At 41.0% G+C, this 18500-nt stretch overlaps 1 protein-coding gene across 3 annotated transcripts in view; it reads left to right on the top strand.

The window, feature by feature from the left end:
• The window catches only part of alk (ALK receptor tyrosine kinase), a 484391-nt gene extending 478830 nt beyond the window's left edge, over nt 1-5561 (top strand). For all 3 annotated transcript variants that reach the window (XM_074661350.1, XM_074661348.1, XM_074661351.1), the window contains exons 27-29: nt 138-272; nt 1237-1327; nt 2383-5561. In XM_074661350.1, the coding sequence (XP_074517451.1) occupies nt 138-272; nt 1237-1327; nt 2383-3549 (1393 nt within the window). In that variant the 3' untranslated portion in view covers nt 3550-5561. The remainder of the gene's footprint in view (nt 1-137; nt 273-1236; nt 1328-2382) is intronic.
• The last annotated feature ends 12939 nt before the right edge of the window (nt 5562-18500 follow it).

The following is an 18500-nucleotide window of genomic DNA, read 5'->3' as shown; positions in this document are numbered from 1 at the left end:
CTCGTTCTTGTCCTCTGCTCTCATCCTTTACAGCTTCGGCTCTGAAGATGCTTACGATTTATGACTTGATTGTCCTTAGTCTCACCCTCCCGTCTTCCTCTCCCCTCTAACTAATCCGTCCTCACATCATCTCGCAGGTCCTTTGGGGTTCTGCTGTGGGAGATCTTCTCGTTGGGCTACATGCCATATCCGAGTCGCAGTAACCAGGAAGTGTTGGAGTTTGTAACCAACGGTGGCAGAATGGACCCGCCTAAAAACTGCCCCGGGCCAGTGTAAGTGCAGATCCAAACGAGGAATGCATTCATATGCTTCACACACAACCACGAGAAAAATGTGATCCCATGGGGCCTAATTAAGCTTCTCCATAACTTAAACAAGACAGAAGGATGCTCAGTTGCACATGATGCACACACACACACACACACACACACACACACACACACACACACATAGAGGCAGACATGAAAGGCTCTGGTGATTGGCTGATATTGACACGTAAACGGGTTGTGACCTAGAAGGCGTCAGAAAATGTTATGGGAGATGGTTCTCATTGCTCTCAATATGGAAACCACATTAACAGTTTTCTTTCATGTTTGCCGCCCAATTTGGAAGAAGTCATGGGAAGCTGATAGAGAGCTTAAAAACTATTTCCATATCACACTGTATTTTTCTCTCACTTTTCAGATGCCGCCTCTCATGCCAACTCTATTACAAAACATATATGCGCAGATGCACACGCACGCGTTTTCACAGCTTCACACCTGTTACTGCAGCTTTGCAGATTAGTCCTCATATGATCTCGCAACCTGCCTTGCATGTTCCTTGTAAATGTGTCTTTGAAAAAAATAAAAATAAGCATGGCCCTGTGGTGTTTCTATTATTTTGAAGTTGTGAAACAGTCTCACAACAGGACACACCGATTACTGAAAAGCGGCAGCTACAGTTGGAATCATCTCATCAATTAAAGCCGTATCTCAGGATTTAACTTCTGTTCGTTTCTCCTCTTCTCTGCGTCGCCCGTTTAACACAATCGCACAAACCGGTGGGAGACAACTATTAGGAATATTTTGTCAAAATAGATCAATGCGGCATTTGTTATATCAGCGGGTGAGATGGTGCTGGTCAGCCTCTGTTTTCTTTTTTGTACTCTCTACATCTGCATGGAGTGGCAGAAAATGTGTTCATTGAGTATTTACTCAGCTTGTGTGTGTCTACCCGTTTCATGTGTATGTTTAGGTACCGTATAATGACTCAGAGTTGGCAGCACCAGCCTGAAGACAGGCCCAACTTCTCAACTATCCTGGAGAGGATTGACTACTGCTTACAGGTAACTAAACAGCACACTGTGGGATTCTGCTGCAACGCTAACATGAATTAGGGCTGGAGTGATTTGAGGAAAATACCTAAATGCACCATATTGCTCGATTTCAATCGTGATTATGTTCTATAACTTAAACTCCAAGCCTCTATTGGTTGTTTATAAAGGATAGCACATGATGAGTTTGTAGTAAGTATAATCAAAACTTATTTCTGCATGAAAAGAATCAGATAAAATGATGGCTTGTTGTTTTGTTGCAGTTGTTTTTGTCATGAATACTTTCACACAGAACATGAATATTGTGCAGCAACATACTTTTTTCGGGAAGGATTTTCTGAGCTTTCGCACCGAAAATAAAGGCATCAACCAATCACGTTGTGCGGAACGGGTTGAGTTGTATCTATATTTATGAAACAACAGCACGGAGGCTCAGTATTCCAAACCAGGACGGCAAATTGTATTACTCCTTGAAAAACCTTGAAAAAGGCAGCGCAGACCAGTTCCACTCCTTCCGTTCTTACCTTTTACAAAAAAAGCCCCCGGTGTGTAAACGCCTTAAGTCAAACACTTTTAAGTACTAAATTTTGTTTTCTGAAAAAAAAAAAAAAAAATTCCTCAAATTGTGTAATATATTACATAAATGGTATATTTGACCTTTTATTACACTATATTTTTCTATATAATAATGACTTCCACAGTGAGATTAAATTTGTCAATATTAATACATTTTCTTTTCAATCATTAAAATTATACAGAGTGGTGGTTCTTACTCGAGGAAACCATCTTTCATCAAGCGTAAATACAACAGATATAGGCATAAAGAAGAATATTATTCAGACAAGTATAGTATACTACACCACTATAACTCACAGAATTTATTTAATTAGCTACAGCTGACTAAGTTTCTCACCCCATACTTGCAGCTTTAATTATAAATGATTTTTAATGTGTGGCTCTTGCAATTTTAAAGACGCATTTTCAAATCGCAAATTTGATCTAATCACTTACATGAATGACTGTTAACAGTGAAAAATCCAACTGTGATCTTTTCTACCCCATGTTAGGACCCTGATGTGGTGACCATGCCCCTGCCTGTAGAGTACGGACCCATCCCCGAAGAGGAGGAGCGTGTACCTGTGCACCCTGACGACCCCTCAGCTCCAACCGTGCTGGTGAATGCCCAGGTGCCTGATGGGGAGGTGCCGCAGCCGCCCCCGTCCTATCCTACAGAGGACAGCCGGAGAGGTGTGGAGCACACCGGGGAGACGAGCACAGCGTCGGAGGCCAAAGCACAGACGGCGGCCCAGCCCCAGCCGTACCTCCACCAGCACCAGCAGCCTCACACGCAGACCTCCATTGCCATGACGACCACTAACACAGTCACCTCCACAGCCGCCTCTACGCTCACTGCCAAGGGACCTCACGTCGCCACCCAGCCCGGCCCCGACGGGGGCCACATCAACCTGGCGTTCACCCAGGGCCACGCGCCAGAGAAGGAGGGCCACAACGGGAGGAGCACCAGTCTCTGGAACCCGACGTACGGCTCGTGGTTCCTGCAGCAGAGGAAGCAGCAGCAGCAGCAGCAGCAGCAACAACAACAGCAGCAGCAGCAGCAGCAGAGGCAGGTAGGGGTGGGGGGAGCAGGAGGGAACGGCGGCAGGGTGCCTGGCGAGGGGCAGGAGCACGTGGGCCGGACTGTGGCTGAGGTGGCGGGGGCGCTGGGTCTCCAGCACCAGCACAAGCAGTTCCAGCATCAGCTCCAGCAGCAGCATCAGCTCCAACAGCAGCATCAGCTCCAACAGCAGCACCAACTCCAGCTGCTGCACCATCAGCAGCAGCAGCAGGGTCTCTGCAGACCTCTGCTACCCCCACCACCACCTCCTGCTGTTCAGTCGCCTCTGCTTTTAGATTCAGCCGCCTTGCCCCCAGTTCCCCTCTACAGACTGAGACGATTCCCCTGCGGGAACATCGGCTACGGCTACCAGGACCAGGGCCTGCCGCTGGAGGTCGCCCACGGTAACCCCAACCCAGCTCCTCCACCCCCTCAACCACAGCAGGGCATCTCCATGCCCCCCTCAGCAGCCCACCAGAGGGGGGCCTCCATTCCCACCTCGGTGTCCCTGGGTCGGTCGGGTATGCCCGAGGACAGCCGTCCACTGCTAGTCACCATGGGGACAGTACAGGACCCGAGGCTGCCCAGGATGGAGGGCCACAACGCCACTGTGCTTTAGCCCCAAATGCCTGTTAACGCTGGTCTTTTTTTTGTCAGGCCCCCATCTTTGGAGACTGTGTGTTCAGGACACATAGCAGGAAACACTGTGTCAGGACAGAGACCGTTTTACAGCGCCCCTACCGTCCCACCATTTTGGTTTTCTTCCTCCAGTTCTCGCTGGATGAGTCCATCAGGCTTTTCCCATGAGAACCCTGGTGGTGTGTTAAAATCCCCCAATGGATGCTAAAGCACATCAGAGAACTAAAAAAAAGCTTTGGAGTACTGTAAGAGTTTAAAAATAATGTATTTTTTCAATGCTGGAGGGATCGTAAGTGAGTGAGTGAGAGTACTGAGAAAGAATCAAACGGAGAGTTTACGGCACATGAGGACAACTTTCCATCTGGTAGCGACCAGGAGCGAGGACGTTTGCAAATCTCTATATTTTGCCAAACTTAAAAGACGTTCAGGCACAAACTTTGGTGACCAGTTTTGACTGTAGCAACTGCGAAGTTGACTACAGCCGCAAGCCACACGTGTCCGTTCTACTGCAGAGCCCTGACACTGTTCCTTATCCACATCCTTTTGGAAAACAACAGCGTGGTGAATAACTTGTATCAGACTATTTTTCAAGAATATCACAGAATTGGACACTGGATTACCAGAGACATTTATACTGGGGGAAAAAAATACTGGGGAAAAATGTGTTTGTTGATGTTTGCTTGCCTGCTTGTTAATTTATTCATTTGTTTATTTATTATTTGGAAGTGGCTCTATAAATTATTCATGAACATGCTTCTTCAGATCCAAACATTTTTACATCAACTGGTTTTCACTTTAGTTTTTTTTACGCTGCAGCAATTTGTTTTTAGTAATATGGTTATAAGAAAAAAGGAGAGAGAGGTGAGATTGAACAACCCCAAAAAATGATTAACCCTAAAAATCATGAATGGTTTGTCATTATACTGATACAGGAAATGAGTCGTGGCCTTTAAAGTGGAGTAGATGGATAAATAGAGCAGCGACGCAGGTCGGGGAGATTATTTGACAGAAGAATAAAACGGATTACAGACGAGCCACCATCAGCAACATTTAAGAGTTTGACTTTTTACTCTCGCTGAAGATTTGTAAGAAGCCGCCGCCCCTGGTACTATTGAAATCACTGCTCTGCGGACTCCCTTTTGTTCGCAGCTCCATTCTGTTGAAAGAGTGCTTTGTGACAGTGAAGTTGAGGCTTTTCTTTTCTTATGGCTTTTTCAGTAACCTTTTATCAATTCATTTCTTGTTTAAAAAAAAAAAAAAAATCAGTTTCTTTCCCCTCCTTTTTGTCTGGATATAGAAACACAGTGGATATTGCTGAATCAATCTTAACCTTCAAATTGTCATCTCACAGAACTCCACATTCTTAAATTTGCATATTTTATCTTTTCTATTGTAGGATGACTGTTGTGGAATACAAATGAGTCTGAGTGTGAAGTTTGAATACAAACTGCTTTTTGCTCCACGTGTGAATGAAAGCCGAGACCGGTTTGAGTCTCATTACGTACATTTTCACACACATGGTGTTGCCACTTGTCTGTGTTTAAAGTCTGCTTTTTTCAGTTTAAAAGGACAGTTACGTGCGGTGTATCTATCGGACAGCACCACAAGCGTGGCAGTGTTGATATTTCGGAGAATGACGACGACGTGTGTCCATTTTTTTATGCTTTTGCTTGACTGTGAAGCGACGGCGAGCTGTCGTGTGCGTGTCATGGCGCTCGGTGACTGATTAAGACAAATGCATTCCTGTAGGCCAAAATCAATTAGCAAGTTAAATATTGGAAAGTATTTTTGCTTTGTCGCCGGTACTTGTGTTAAATGCATACATTCTGTGTCACCCCCTCAGAGCTCATCTCCACTGCTTGATGTAAAAAGACAAACTGAACTGCACCTGTAAATGTTGTAATTATAATGTATTGTACTATGGCTCTGGTAAAAGCTGTAAATTGCCCTGCAGAAGACATTCGCCAAAATTAATAAATTACTATATAATAACTGTTTTGCATTTGTCTTAACTCTTTTGGATTGGGGCCAAGTTAATTAGATTAATTGAAAAAGGACATTATGATTCGGTGATTACATTTTTAAAAACACAATCTACCACAGACAGAGCAGCTTGTTTAATGTTACATCCTAACTGCAACATTAGTAATGTTCTTCATCTTAAAACTGAAATGTAATAGCTGTGCTGTAAATTCTAGGGCTGTAAAATGCCAGATCAAATCTTTATTTGCCATGTCTCCATTACTTTAGATGTTCCTGTTTGACGGCAGCAGCTTTAAAAGTTATTGGCAGCACAAACGATTGTTGACACAAAGTGGTATTGGTAAAAGCTGGCAGTAATGGATTCCAGAGGTGGGGCTCATTAAAACAATGAGTCTTCTGTGCACCAGCTATTTAAACTACTGGTATTATGAGCCCTTTGTTATAGTAAACCTCACAGTTTAGCAGAGTGTCATTTAAGATCAATAAAGTTTCAGTTTATTGTTGAGATCCATCAGTCTCCACACAAAACTCTTTTAAAGGTGCTAAATTTGATATTCACAGTATTAACATAGCACGCCTGCTACGTTGTAAAAGTGAAAGCAAAACTTAAAAGCAACACGTTCTAACATGTAAAACTGAATGAAATGTTACATTTTCAACACAAACAAAAAGGCTTCTTTAGGTTTAGACAACAAAACCACTTGGTTAAGTTTAGGGAAAAAGATAAAATAACTACGTTTCAAAAGTTAAAGTGAAACACAAGTGAGGTTTGTGAACATAAAGACAACTACACTTTCTTGGTTTCACACAGGATGCGAACCCTGGTCTCCTGTACTCCTATACTACAGCGCCTGACTTCCGCTTCTCCTCCTGTCATAATTACTATGATCTATATTACTTCAGGTTGCTGTCGTGCTCTTTTATACCTCCCTCACCTCCCCTCCCTCTACCATGTGAATAGATGATAAAAACATACTATTGGGTGTAGTAGGCCCCTACTGATCCACATCTATGGTGCTTATAGCAACTGATAACACCTATTTAATAGTCTGACAAGAGTCTACTCGTCTAGCTTCTCCGTGCTTTGTTTACATAGCCGGGCCGGCCACGAGTGCCTGTTGGTGCATGTCAGCATCCCCCACTGGCTAGCTCATGGCTAGCTCTTCGGTATCAAGTCAATGCCAAAATTCTATCAATATCACGCTACTCGTTTTTCTACCGTACCATAGGTATCGTCAGGGCTTGAGACTAACGGTATCCTGCCATCCCAAGGATGATAAAAAATGTGTTTGGGACGCAGTAAATTCACTATCGATGGCTTCGTCCGAAATTGCATACTATGCACTAAAATATGTGTACTATCATTAAACAGACTTTCAAGTGAATAAACAGTAGTATGTATCTTTTCGGAAGCATTGCGCAGTAATTTAGCTACGTTGTCACTTCCTGAGAGCCTCCTTGCCGGTTGGAGGCGCGTAACCATGGTAATCCGTGCCAACCCATCACAGTGAAATAGTCACAAAATGTAATCTATTTGATTCATGTACACAATTTCCCTTTTTTTTCATGACGCTCAGCACGACTTTCAACAACATATTTTTTGTGCTTTTTCCTACTAACTCCAGAAATGCCGTAATTAAGTACAGAAGTTATGACAACTAAATCAACTTTGACTTCTGGTTTCACAGGGGACATAAACACCGGCCTCCTGGACATACTTAAAAGTCTCACATACTGTTTTAGCGTACGAATTAGAATGTTAGTAAGGAATTTCGGACGCAATCTAAATTTCTGGTATCGTGACATCCCTATTCCAACCGACAGCATCGTCGTGGAAGCATAGCGCCCAACCTCCGGTTCACACTGTTTACACTGTTGTGTCAGCACTGTTGCCGCTGTTTGCTGTTCATGCTGTTAGCACCGTTAGCCGCCAGCTCAGCCATCACCATGTTGAGAGCCGTGTGGAGGCAATAGATATGCTCTGAATTCTATAGAGAACCTTTAAGAGGAAACAATAGTCTGAGTCTCCCTGACATCCTCACATTGCCTCATTTACACTATGACGTTTCCAAAGTGTATTATTTGACAACTTCCATCCCCTTGTGCCAAAAAATTATAATTAAGAGCAAACTTCTTATAGACTGTATTTTGTGTGGACGGAGGAAATGTGAGTTGACTCTAATCAGAATAATTGTAGTCCTCCTGATTTTACATACTACCATTAACCTCAGCTATTGACCTCATGCCCTCAGCCTAGTGCAGAAGCAAAGCAGCCTGCTGCGTTTGATAATTTAGAGACAACCATCACGGCAACACCGTTCATTCACTGAAGCCTTTGTTATTTCTTCTGGCCCTCCTGCCCCCTGGTGTTACAGCGTTGAAGTCAGAGTCTGAATATCAGACTCTCACTCAGAAGGTGTTTTTAAATGTAATATCAATCTTCATGTTTTTAGCTAGCTGTATGTGGTAGATTAAAAGGTTATGAGAATGTTAGCTACCCTGCAGATGTGATTTATTACTGTGAGGCTTTAGTTTTCCTTTTTAATAGTATGTGTTTTACTACCTTTGTCTCTTTCCCTTACAGGAATAAGGTAAGAAAAAACATTCAGTATTAGAAAAGACATATATCCAACTAAACAGACAGAACAAACATGATAAAAGAAAATATATTAAATGAATAGTGCCGTGATGGATTCACTTTACAAATACAAACGCAGTAGCATGGATCGATGAGAACACTGGCTTCTTTAAGAGATTATTTGGACATTCATGAGAAAAACAATGCTTATAAATATGCCAGACTGGTGTTCACTGACATTCAGTCTGACTAGAGACGGGCAAATTATACCGAAGCTCCGAAAGCCCGTCTCACTACTGCAAAGCACAATGTTTTGATAATGTTTGCGAGAAACTACACAGAGAAGCTAAACTCAAGTTTACAACAAGTCCTGAATACCAACTCTCCAGATGACAGCAGGAAGACGGATACAGTTTCTATCTACTTCCTTACTTTATGTATCCAACACTCACTACACTTGCATCATAGATGTGAAAACAACAACAAGTTTGGTTGATGAACGTATAACATGCATCAAATTAATTGGCAAAAAGATGATATTCCTTGGTTCTGAAAACACGAGACTACAGACAATACAAATATTATCAATCAGCCTACTGTTAATGTATTCTTTAAGTTCAAATTTGTGATTATTAGATAAGAGCAGCAGGGGTCTCATACTAAGATCAGGCCCTCAAGAACAATTAGGCTCCCCACAACTTTAGAATGTATTGTTACATCCTACACACAATTACATTGTTTGATTTTTTATTTCAGACTAATCATTCCATTTTCTAGCAAGATTGCAAAATCAGAGCATAAAAACTGGCGAGGGGCGACCTGATAGCCAAGAGGTTAGGGCGTATACCACATGGGCGCAAATGACCAGTGTTGGGCAGTAACGCATGTCTCAATAACGCATTACTTTCCTCAGTAACGAGTACTGTAAGGGATTACAATTTCCCAAATATTATTATATTAATATTAGTAATTATATTACAGTTATTAAACCAAGTAACTCTGTGTTACCAGAACGCGGTTTGCTTTTTGTGGTAGGCTTATGTTACCATGACATAAACGCGGCAGGTCAGTAAGCATCTTCGCATCGCGTCGAGTTGAACTTTGGTGAACTTCCAGGCGAATGTTTGGGATGGGCAGATCAATACTGTGGTATCGATACATCAATACATCGATACTCACTAGCAACTCATTTGGTATCGATTCCTTAAAAATTTCTATTATAAATGGATATAAACAAAACGTGGCTGCATCACTTCTACTTCTTTTAAATGAAAGCAAAATGAGAATCTAAGTCATAAAAATACAGGGCTAAAATATAAACAAATAAAATGTAAAATAAAGTTATATAAAATTGTTTTTGTTTTTTCAATAAATTATCATTATTTAAAAAAAAATTAAAAATCACATACCACTTTAAGAAATGATCAATATCGGTATCGGTAAAATTATTTCAAATAAATTAAATTAAAATTAAATTAAAGTATTTGTAACCAGAAGTTACACGAGAGAGTGGAGCTACAACCGAGCAACCAAACCAAAGTACAACCAAATGTTGAGTAAGATGTTTTTAGGCGACCAAAACGGATATAACTAACTTTCATGAACTGAAAACACACCGTGAAAGGGTTAAAGTTCAAAGACGAAAACACAAACAACACCCAGACCGGACAACGCAACCTGTCAATCACAAGGTAGCCACGCCCTAAAGCATACCCTGCTTTATGGTCTATTTGACTCTAAATGGGACCATAATTTACTAAATGAACATCATGCTGTATTGATGAAGACTTGAAACTAGCGATTGAGACCATAAACTCATGTTTACAATGTTTACTGAGGTAATAAGTCAAGTGAGAAGTAGGATCATTTTCACATAGACTTCTATACAATCAGACTTTTTTTGCAACCAGAGGAGTCGCCCCCTGCTGGCTAATAGAGAGAATGCAAGTTTAAGGCACTTCTGCATTGGCTTCACTTTTCAGACCCGGAGTTGCCCACTGGTGTGAAATGATTTTCAGGGAAACATAACCTTGTTTTGCCAAGGTTGCGTTTCCCTCAATCTCTACAATGGGGCTGGTGAGTGCGTAGGTACTATGACCCATGGTCTCCATGGCCACAGTTATGAGAATACAACCTCAATGCCTTTCTACACCTAAGAAAAAGGCTGACCTGTAAGACAGACGGTTTCTGTCAATCGTTTTTATTATTTAATTATTTGACAGGAAATGACAGGAAACATGGGCAGAGGGAAGGAAATGAACAAAGGTCCCCGCCTGGGATGGAACCAGGGTTACATGGTGCATTAACCATCAGGCTGCCGGGGGCCCCAGAGAGGCCGTTTTAAAATAGGTGGACGATGATTTTTTGCTGCTTCCGTTCTAATATGCAAGACGAAAGCTGCTGATCTCCGGAAACAAAGTCTCAAGCTGCATTACTATGCTAAACATGCAGATCAGTATGCTGGGGATGAGGAAGACGAGAGGGAAAGATGAAACACGGGAGTTAATTTTTTTTCTCCGTAGGCCAGTGGCCCCCTGGTAATTTGAGGTCGAGACCCCGGGATTAGAGGCTGCGAGCATCTCAACATACAGTGTTTGTTTAGATTTTAGTGATTCTGTTAGAGGCACTACATTCATGTTTAGTGGTCTTGCTAATAAGCGGAAGAAGCTTTGAAGTGTGCTCGTAATAAAATAATTTTAAATCAATATTTTGTGTCAAACCGTCACAGCTCACTTTGCTAAAGTATTGTGTAATAGGGAGGATTATGTACAGTGAGCTGGTCATTATTGCACATAAGCCCTGACAGGGTGAACAGAGACCCCAGCAGGATTATCCCTGTATTGTAAACATGTCTGCATGTCGAGGCTTGTGCAGCTGCCAGGGTGTATTTTGCTAGCGATAGCAAACTGTATTCCTTGGGTGCCGGCTGTGCCAGCGCTGCTCTCCATCATGTTAAAAAGCAGACTTCATGGTCTTGCTAAGATCATCTGTCTCCCACCAGGGAGCAGCTCCACACTCACTACAAAGTGCTGATGGTGCAACATGGCACTTACCACACTGTGATACAGTATGTCTGAGCTTTTGCCTTCAGCTCATTATTCCAAAAACTATATCCAAGTTTTAAAAAAAAAAGCAGACAACAAAGACGTCACCATGCAGAGAGGCTGAATTCAGAAGCATCCCTGTGTTTACACCGGAGCTCTGTGTAGGCTGCTTTCCGTGTCCCCATTAACATATACAAGTCATTTACATAAGCCATCACACTATTAGCAACAATAATGTAACACAGTATGTGATTTTTTTCCCCTCCCTTTTTAGAATTGCTTTCTCAAATAATCAAATAAAAGCGCCGTTCAGTGAGTAATGAGTCACTATAATAACCAATAAGGTAGCCATAAATATGAGTAACTTCAGTATTTTTCAACCTGGACCCTATTTTTTCATGTTTTTGTGACTGATGGGGACAATATGTTTTTTAAATTGGTCCAGTATTAAGGGATAACGCTGTAACTGAATAACTGTGAATGGTTGACCAGATAAATATCTCAAATATAAAGTATTATAATTAGGGATGTCAAAGTTAATGCGATAACGCGTTAACGCAGTTTGTTTCAATGCCACTAATTTCTTTAACACATTTTTTGGTTGTAGCTGACTTAGTTTTAAAGCAAGAGTGAAGATCCTGGTATCATCCATCAGCACCAACCTTGACATACTAGCTTGTTGCAAAGGAGGCTAAATAATAATCCAAACTTGCAAACATTTTTCAAAAGGGGTTCCTTGACCTCTGACCTCAAGATATGTGAATGAAAATGGGTTCTATGGGTACCCACGAGTCTCCCCTTTACAGACATGCCCACTTTATGATAATCACAGTTTGGGGCAAGTCATAGTCAAGTCAGCACACTGACACACTGACAGCTGTTGTTGCCTGTTGGGCTGCAGTTTGCCATGTTATGATTTGAGCATATTTTTTATGTTAAATGCAGTACTTATGAGGGTTTCTGGACAATATCTGTCATTGTTTTGTGTTGTTAATTGATTTCCAATAATAAATATATTCAGACATTTGCATAAAGCAGCATATTTGCCCACTCCCATGTTGATAAGAGTATTATTGATCGATTGACAGCCCTAATTATAATACAATAAATAAAGGATTTATTTAATGGTTAAAGTAGGGTTTCTATTCAGACTTATATGTAAATATATTATCTCAGTATCATTAACAGTGTTCCTTTTGGTGTCACTGTCAAATAAAAACACATTTTCTACTCTGATATGAAAATGTATTCATTTGATTTTGCACAGGGCTATAACAGGGAGATGGAGAACACGAGACAGATGGAGGCTGAGAGGAAAGATATGGAAGAAAAGTTGAGGACCGCTTCAAAGATTTTAGTCCTGAAGGAGAGGGAGTTCTGGAAAAGTGACAGACGGACCATGCAGACAGACCAGAGAGTTAAAGTTTGCCCTCCAGAGGGTAAAATAGCAGACTGGACAGAGAGAAGAAGGCATCGGCTCTCTTCACCTCCATCTCTCTGCTCTGGTGGAATACTATGATACAGCCATAGTCGCCTGATGGATGGAGCTCAATACAGAGCGTGCAAAGGCAGAGGAGGAAATAAAAAAAAGAGAGATGAGCAGATCATCTCTCTTCAACAGAGCCTCCACGCTCAGATAGAGGAAAGTGGGAGGGTGAGAGCCTCTCCCGATGAAGGGTGAAGAGCATGGAAGAGATGTGGCAGAGAAAAGCCAGCCAGCTTGAAGAGCTCCTCACTCTGAAGGAGACAAGCTGGTCGTCAGGGCCAATGGAAAAAGACGAGCTCGTATCAACGCTCACGTGGACACCTTGGCCCACAGTCAGCTCTGAGACAAAGAGAACTGAGACGTGACGCTCTTGAGGAGAAACTCCAAAAGCAGCTGGTTGAAAAAGATGAGAGCCAGCGGAAAGAGCTCACAGAGAAAGAAGAGAGCTTCAAGAAGGAGCTCTCTGATAAACAACAGTCCAAAAAGGAGCTGTTTATACTCTGTGAGAGTTTGGGAGAGGAGAGCACCAGAAGTGGGGAAAAAGAAGAGAGCTGGAGGAGATGCTGTTGGTCAAAGAAAAGATCTGGAAGTATGAAGAGGCAGAGAGGAAGGAGGACATCAAACGCCTCATGGAGGAAAACAATACAGCTTCATGTATGCTGCCTCAGCTCATCGTTTTGATTCAAACAACAGATGACTTCTGGAAGTAAGATGAAATATGCTGCATTTCTCTTTTCAGGAGCTCACAATAGAAAAAAATAAGTCAAAGAAGAGCTTCTGGAGCTGGAGGACAGACAACTCACCCCTACAAACCCACCCACTCATCCTTTACCCTAACCCCATCTTCCCTCTTACCCCTAATCCAACTCCCTCCACCCATCCCTCCCTACAATTCCTCCTACCTTCATGTATGGTTTGGTTTGTGGACTACGGATTTGAGGCTTCGATTTCTGCTTTTTGTTTGTCGCCATCCTGTTTTTTTGCAACCAGAAGCGACACGAGAGGGTGGAGCTAAGTACAACCAACCGCTGAATAAGACATTTTTAGGCCAAAATGTTACAATTAACTTGAACGAACTGAAAACATACTGTGAAAGGGTTAAAGTTGTAAGTCGAAAACACGGACCACTCCCAGACCGGACAACGCTGGTAATGACCTGTCAATCACAAGGTAGCCACGCCCTAAAGCATCCCCTGCTTTATGGTCTATTTGACTCTAAATGGGACCATAATCTACTAAATGAACATCATGCTGTATTGAAGAAGACTTGAAACTAGCGATTGAGACCATAAATAACCAGAGGAGTCGCCCCCTGATGGCCATTTGAAAGAATGCAATTTAAAGCACTTCCGCATTGGCTTCACTTTTCAGACCCAGAGGTTGCCCACTGGTTTTTCCTCATCCGCTGTGAGGGTCGTACTCTAAAGGACAGAGGGTGCTGTATACTGTACAGATTGTAAAAGCCCCCTGAAGCCTTTCTGAATAGATATATAATATAAATACAATATAACATTATATGGCAGCAGATGTAGTTTTCAATTTCTCATCATCAATCATAACACTGTCAGGGTTGAAAATTACGCATCACTTACTGTCTATTAATTTGATTCCAACTTATTTTGATCATTATTCAGTGTCTGTATGGAACTACACTGCAGACTGAAGACTCTGCCAACAATGACATCGATCCAGAGATTAACCTCTGACACATTAAGACATGGATTTTTTTCTTTTGCTAAAGGGAGGGTAATTTGATTTGTTTGGGAGATCAGGCTTGGATCTTTAAAAATGTTCTCACCGCAGATTTATTGTCTTTTCATTAAATTCGCTAGATTAATTAGCCAATTGTTGTTTTTTGGGGGGGTTTTATTAAACGTACATGTACACATGCATAACATGACAAGACCAAGAAGGAAAGGAAAAATAATTAATAACTAATTGCTGTTTAAAGTTCCACAGTAGTGTTTTGGGTCTGCTTTTCTTTTTACTGTATATTAATGATTTAAAGTCAGCCTGCTCTAGTGAGGGTTTTTTTATAGTGCAGATGATTATGCTTTATTAGTGTTTGATTAAGATATTGAAGATACAGAAGCTATACTTTTTAGATCAAAAGGGCCCCTCAAATGGACCTCAAAGTTTACAGATAAAGCTGAGGAAACTTTAATTGCCCCTAAAAATAGTGTTATGTATAGGATGTAAATTGCATCAATATCTATCTGGGAAGTTCTTTTTAAAATGATCAATCAAAGGATAACATCTTTAGCAAGGGAAACCACACTATTAGATCAGATTAAATCCTAAGGTTATGGTATCTTATAGTCTTTAGGTTTTGTCTCTTTTAGTTCATTAAAATAATTTCTTAAAATTGCAATTTAAGTAGGACAGTTTCCTGTTTTGTTGTTTTAATTTCAATTAAACATTTTTAGCCATGCTAATGGCATGGCTCTAGGGTTGGCACAGTTGAATGGTTGGTCAGGTTGCCATGACTTGGTCCCCATAGGGTTAATCCTGCTGACTTTTCCTCTCCTGCCACCATGAGGTTTATTTTTTACTCCACAGCTATTATTACCATGTCATTTGGTAAAGACATTCATCACGGTCCCCAGACAATTAATCTTATTGGCTGACCTATGAAGCACAACCATCTGGTCAAACTTCTTACATATCCAGTGAAATATCCTGACATGTATACCAGATGGACTGGCACATGGATTAGCGTGCTAACATGCTAAACTAAGCCATCAATCATATGTGTTAACTGCTAAACATCAGTAATATTAACATGGGCTGTGTTTGAAATTACATACTAACATACCATTCAGACTGTCCAATGGAGGACTGTGAGGCAGACGGTTTGAATGATTACAGTAACCGCTGGATAAAATAATTCCGAATGACGCTGAGTGACATTAAGGAAAAACGCGGGAGCTGCTCGCACATATAATCATGTACTGTAGAAAACTTATTTAACACTAAAATATTTTATCATTTTAATTTGCCTTAAAATAAAATTGGAAAATATCAAATTGAGTGGAAGAGGTAAGGTTGATTTACATTTGTGATTAACATTGTTCATGCAAAGTTATGAGTCAAAAACCTTCACATTTTCTTGTGGGAGGAACCCATTATCTAGTATCTTTTATTCACTGTAGAAATTCAGAATGTGTCTTATAAGCTACCATCTTTAACTCAGCTAAAGGTAATCTAATACACAGGAGAGAACTGATGATACCAAAACTCAACAGAACAATCTCACTCTCACTGATAACTCATGAACAGGAGCTCTAGATATTAGAACATTTTTCTCTTTTGGCAACAACTGGCTCCCTGAACCACATGGGGCAATCCATCACTTTCCCTAGACTACAATGGCCTCCGACTATGATCTGTCCACGAAAATGACAGAATCAGTGACAAGGCACAGCTTTGGTGGAGCGCTACACAGACTGAGAAAACACTCGACTTAGTGCCGAGTATGCAGACACCGCTCTCGTTCCAGGACCTTATAGCACCCAAAGCAACAACACACCACAAACTGAGGACTTCTCCAACTCCACAAAGAACACGTACTGTAGACTGTGTAGTGTGCCAACCAGACTCAAGATTCATGTTATTGTCCCACATTTTAGGACATTTGGATTGGGCTTCCACACATGCCGCAACCATAAAACACATTCCACATATAGGACAAGGGTAAGACCGCAACAGGAAACATATCCAAGAATTAGGGCTGTCAAAGTTAACGTGATAACGCGTTAACACCAATTCATCAGTATAAGAATAGAGTGGGCTTAGGTAAAAATGTATGTAATCTTATTAATTATTTTTAATGATGGGGTGTACAATACAAATTCCTTGTGCATTCAAACACCAATCATTATTTGTGTTTTTAAAGAATGAAAGTTTTCTTTCCTAAAGGAAGCTCCTGGTGCTCAGTGTGTGCTCATCGTTATGTTATTTAGATTAGTGATGATATGAATGGTGCAGCTCCGACTTGGTTACTTTTTTATGCCTGATATTACTGCTAGAGATTTGATTATTTATTTGAAAGTTTTTGGTTCTCCATTGTCTCTGTTTCATTTAATTCTCACCTTTGAATCCATTTCTTGTTTGGACAAATGCTGCTTCCCTGGATCCTTTCCCGTGGTTCTGTTTCTCCTGTTTGGACTACAAAAATAAGTAGCAATAAGCATAGAAAACAATTTAAAAGCAACCATTCAAACATTTATTTATTCCACAATCATGGCATAATAGAGGATGTAGCCCACAGTAAAACTAATTTGTGTGCCCAGGCTGGCGGTAGGCAAACAAAGCCGCTCCAGCAGCGGGCTTTTTTCAGCTTTGGCTCAGATGAGACCCAGTGGAATCAGATGGTAAGTGAACAGACGTGTAACCATTTCAAAGTGCTTGTGCTATTTCATTTTCATTCCCTGAAGGCAACACTCCTCTGCACTTTATGAACAGTCCAAGGAAGTCAAGAAAACCTCTTTTTCATTAGTGCAAACCACACTCGATCAGGGCACAGAGCTAAAAGAAGGAAGAGAGTCATGGAGATAAAGAAGTCAAATTAGAATAGAATCTTTTATTTGCTTTTTGTTTTTTACAAATGCTGTTATTTTCCACAACATGTAAATGCATCAGACCAAATCCCTTTCTCACACACTCACACTTCAAATATACATATCAGGAATTTTATGAAAAAACAAATCCATTACCCACAACAACACGGCGCCAAAAAGACTTTCATACCCATCAGTGGAATTTGAAATCACTCATGCTGTAATACAATTGGGTTTGCAGATACACCAAAATATGTGAAGTTTATTGAAAGATTTGTAATGTAGAACACTAACAAATGCCATAGAAATGATCACGGAGACGGCCTTAATGCAAATGAGAAGCTATTTTTTAAAGAAGGACCTGTTGATCAAAATGTTTCAACAGGAATTCGGGAAAACATTTCATCTGTTGGTTCTGTGGCAGATATTTCAGACAGTCTTGGGCTCTGACTACCGCTGCTTTTCAATCACGGGGGGTCTGACCAGACAGATCAATGAGAGAAGGCCATTGGAGATTCTACGGCTCTTGTTGTGTCCTACACACCTTAATTGGATGGTACATGAGTGTTTTGCTGAATAGCGGGCCTGTTTTCCACATGCACGATCGATGGCCTGTTCCCTGCCGAGTTGCCCAGACGGCTCTAATCAAACAGCAAACTCTATCCTTGAAACTTCTTGATGATTGCATATTTACTGTGTCAAGCTGCTTTAATTAAGCATCAAATGCAATTATACCGCTGCTGTGAAATGTGGTAAACATTTCAACAAATGTAATGACACCGCACTGTACTGAAAAGCTGTCAGGTAAAAATTTGAAATGTGACGTTATTGTGATAGCTATGACAGGTCTGACACAAGTCAGGTAATCGGGCTTTCATTCGTCAAATGTATTCCCAGCTGAATATAACCGTCAATGGGCTATTTAATAGACTGTGTCACACATCACTGTCAACTATGTTAACAGTTTATTAACATGGGCATAGTGTTATTTCGGAAAAAATATGAACGGTAGTCAAGGGCGGGAGACAAATATTTTTTTATCCCGTTTGAATTGCGCCATGAATCACACATATGATGTTTGTCAATTTTAAAAGACAATTTTGCAAGTCAATAAAGTTTCAGTTTGCAATTTTGTATTTTCACAGTCTTATACTTCTACAGTTTTACAACAAACTAGTTTTCTTGACTTGAAAAATTATGTTTTAAAATTGACAAACATCATATGTGTGATTCATGGCGCAATTCAAACGGGATCAAATAATTATTTGTCTCTCTCCTTTG

Source organism: Sebastes fasciatus, chromosome 15 (assembly GCF_043250625.1).
Source record: "Sebastes fasciatus isolate fSebFas1 chromosome 15, fSebFas1.pri, whole genome shotgun sequence".
Lineage (NCBI taxonomy): Eukaryota > Metazoa > Chordata > Actinopteri > Perciformes > Sebastidae > Sebastes > Sebastes fasciatus.
The sequence above is the reverse complement of the archived record's forward strand: the minus strand, read 5'-3'. Positions and strand labels throughout refer to the sequence as shown.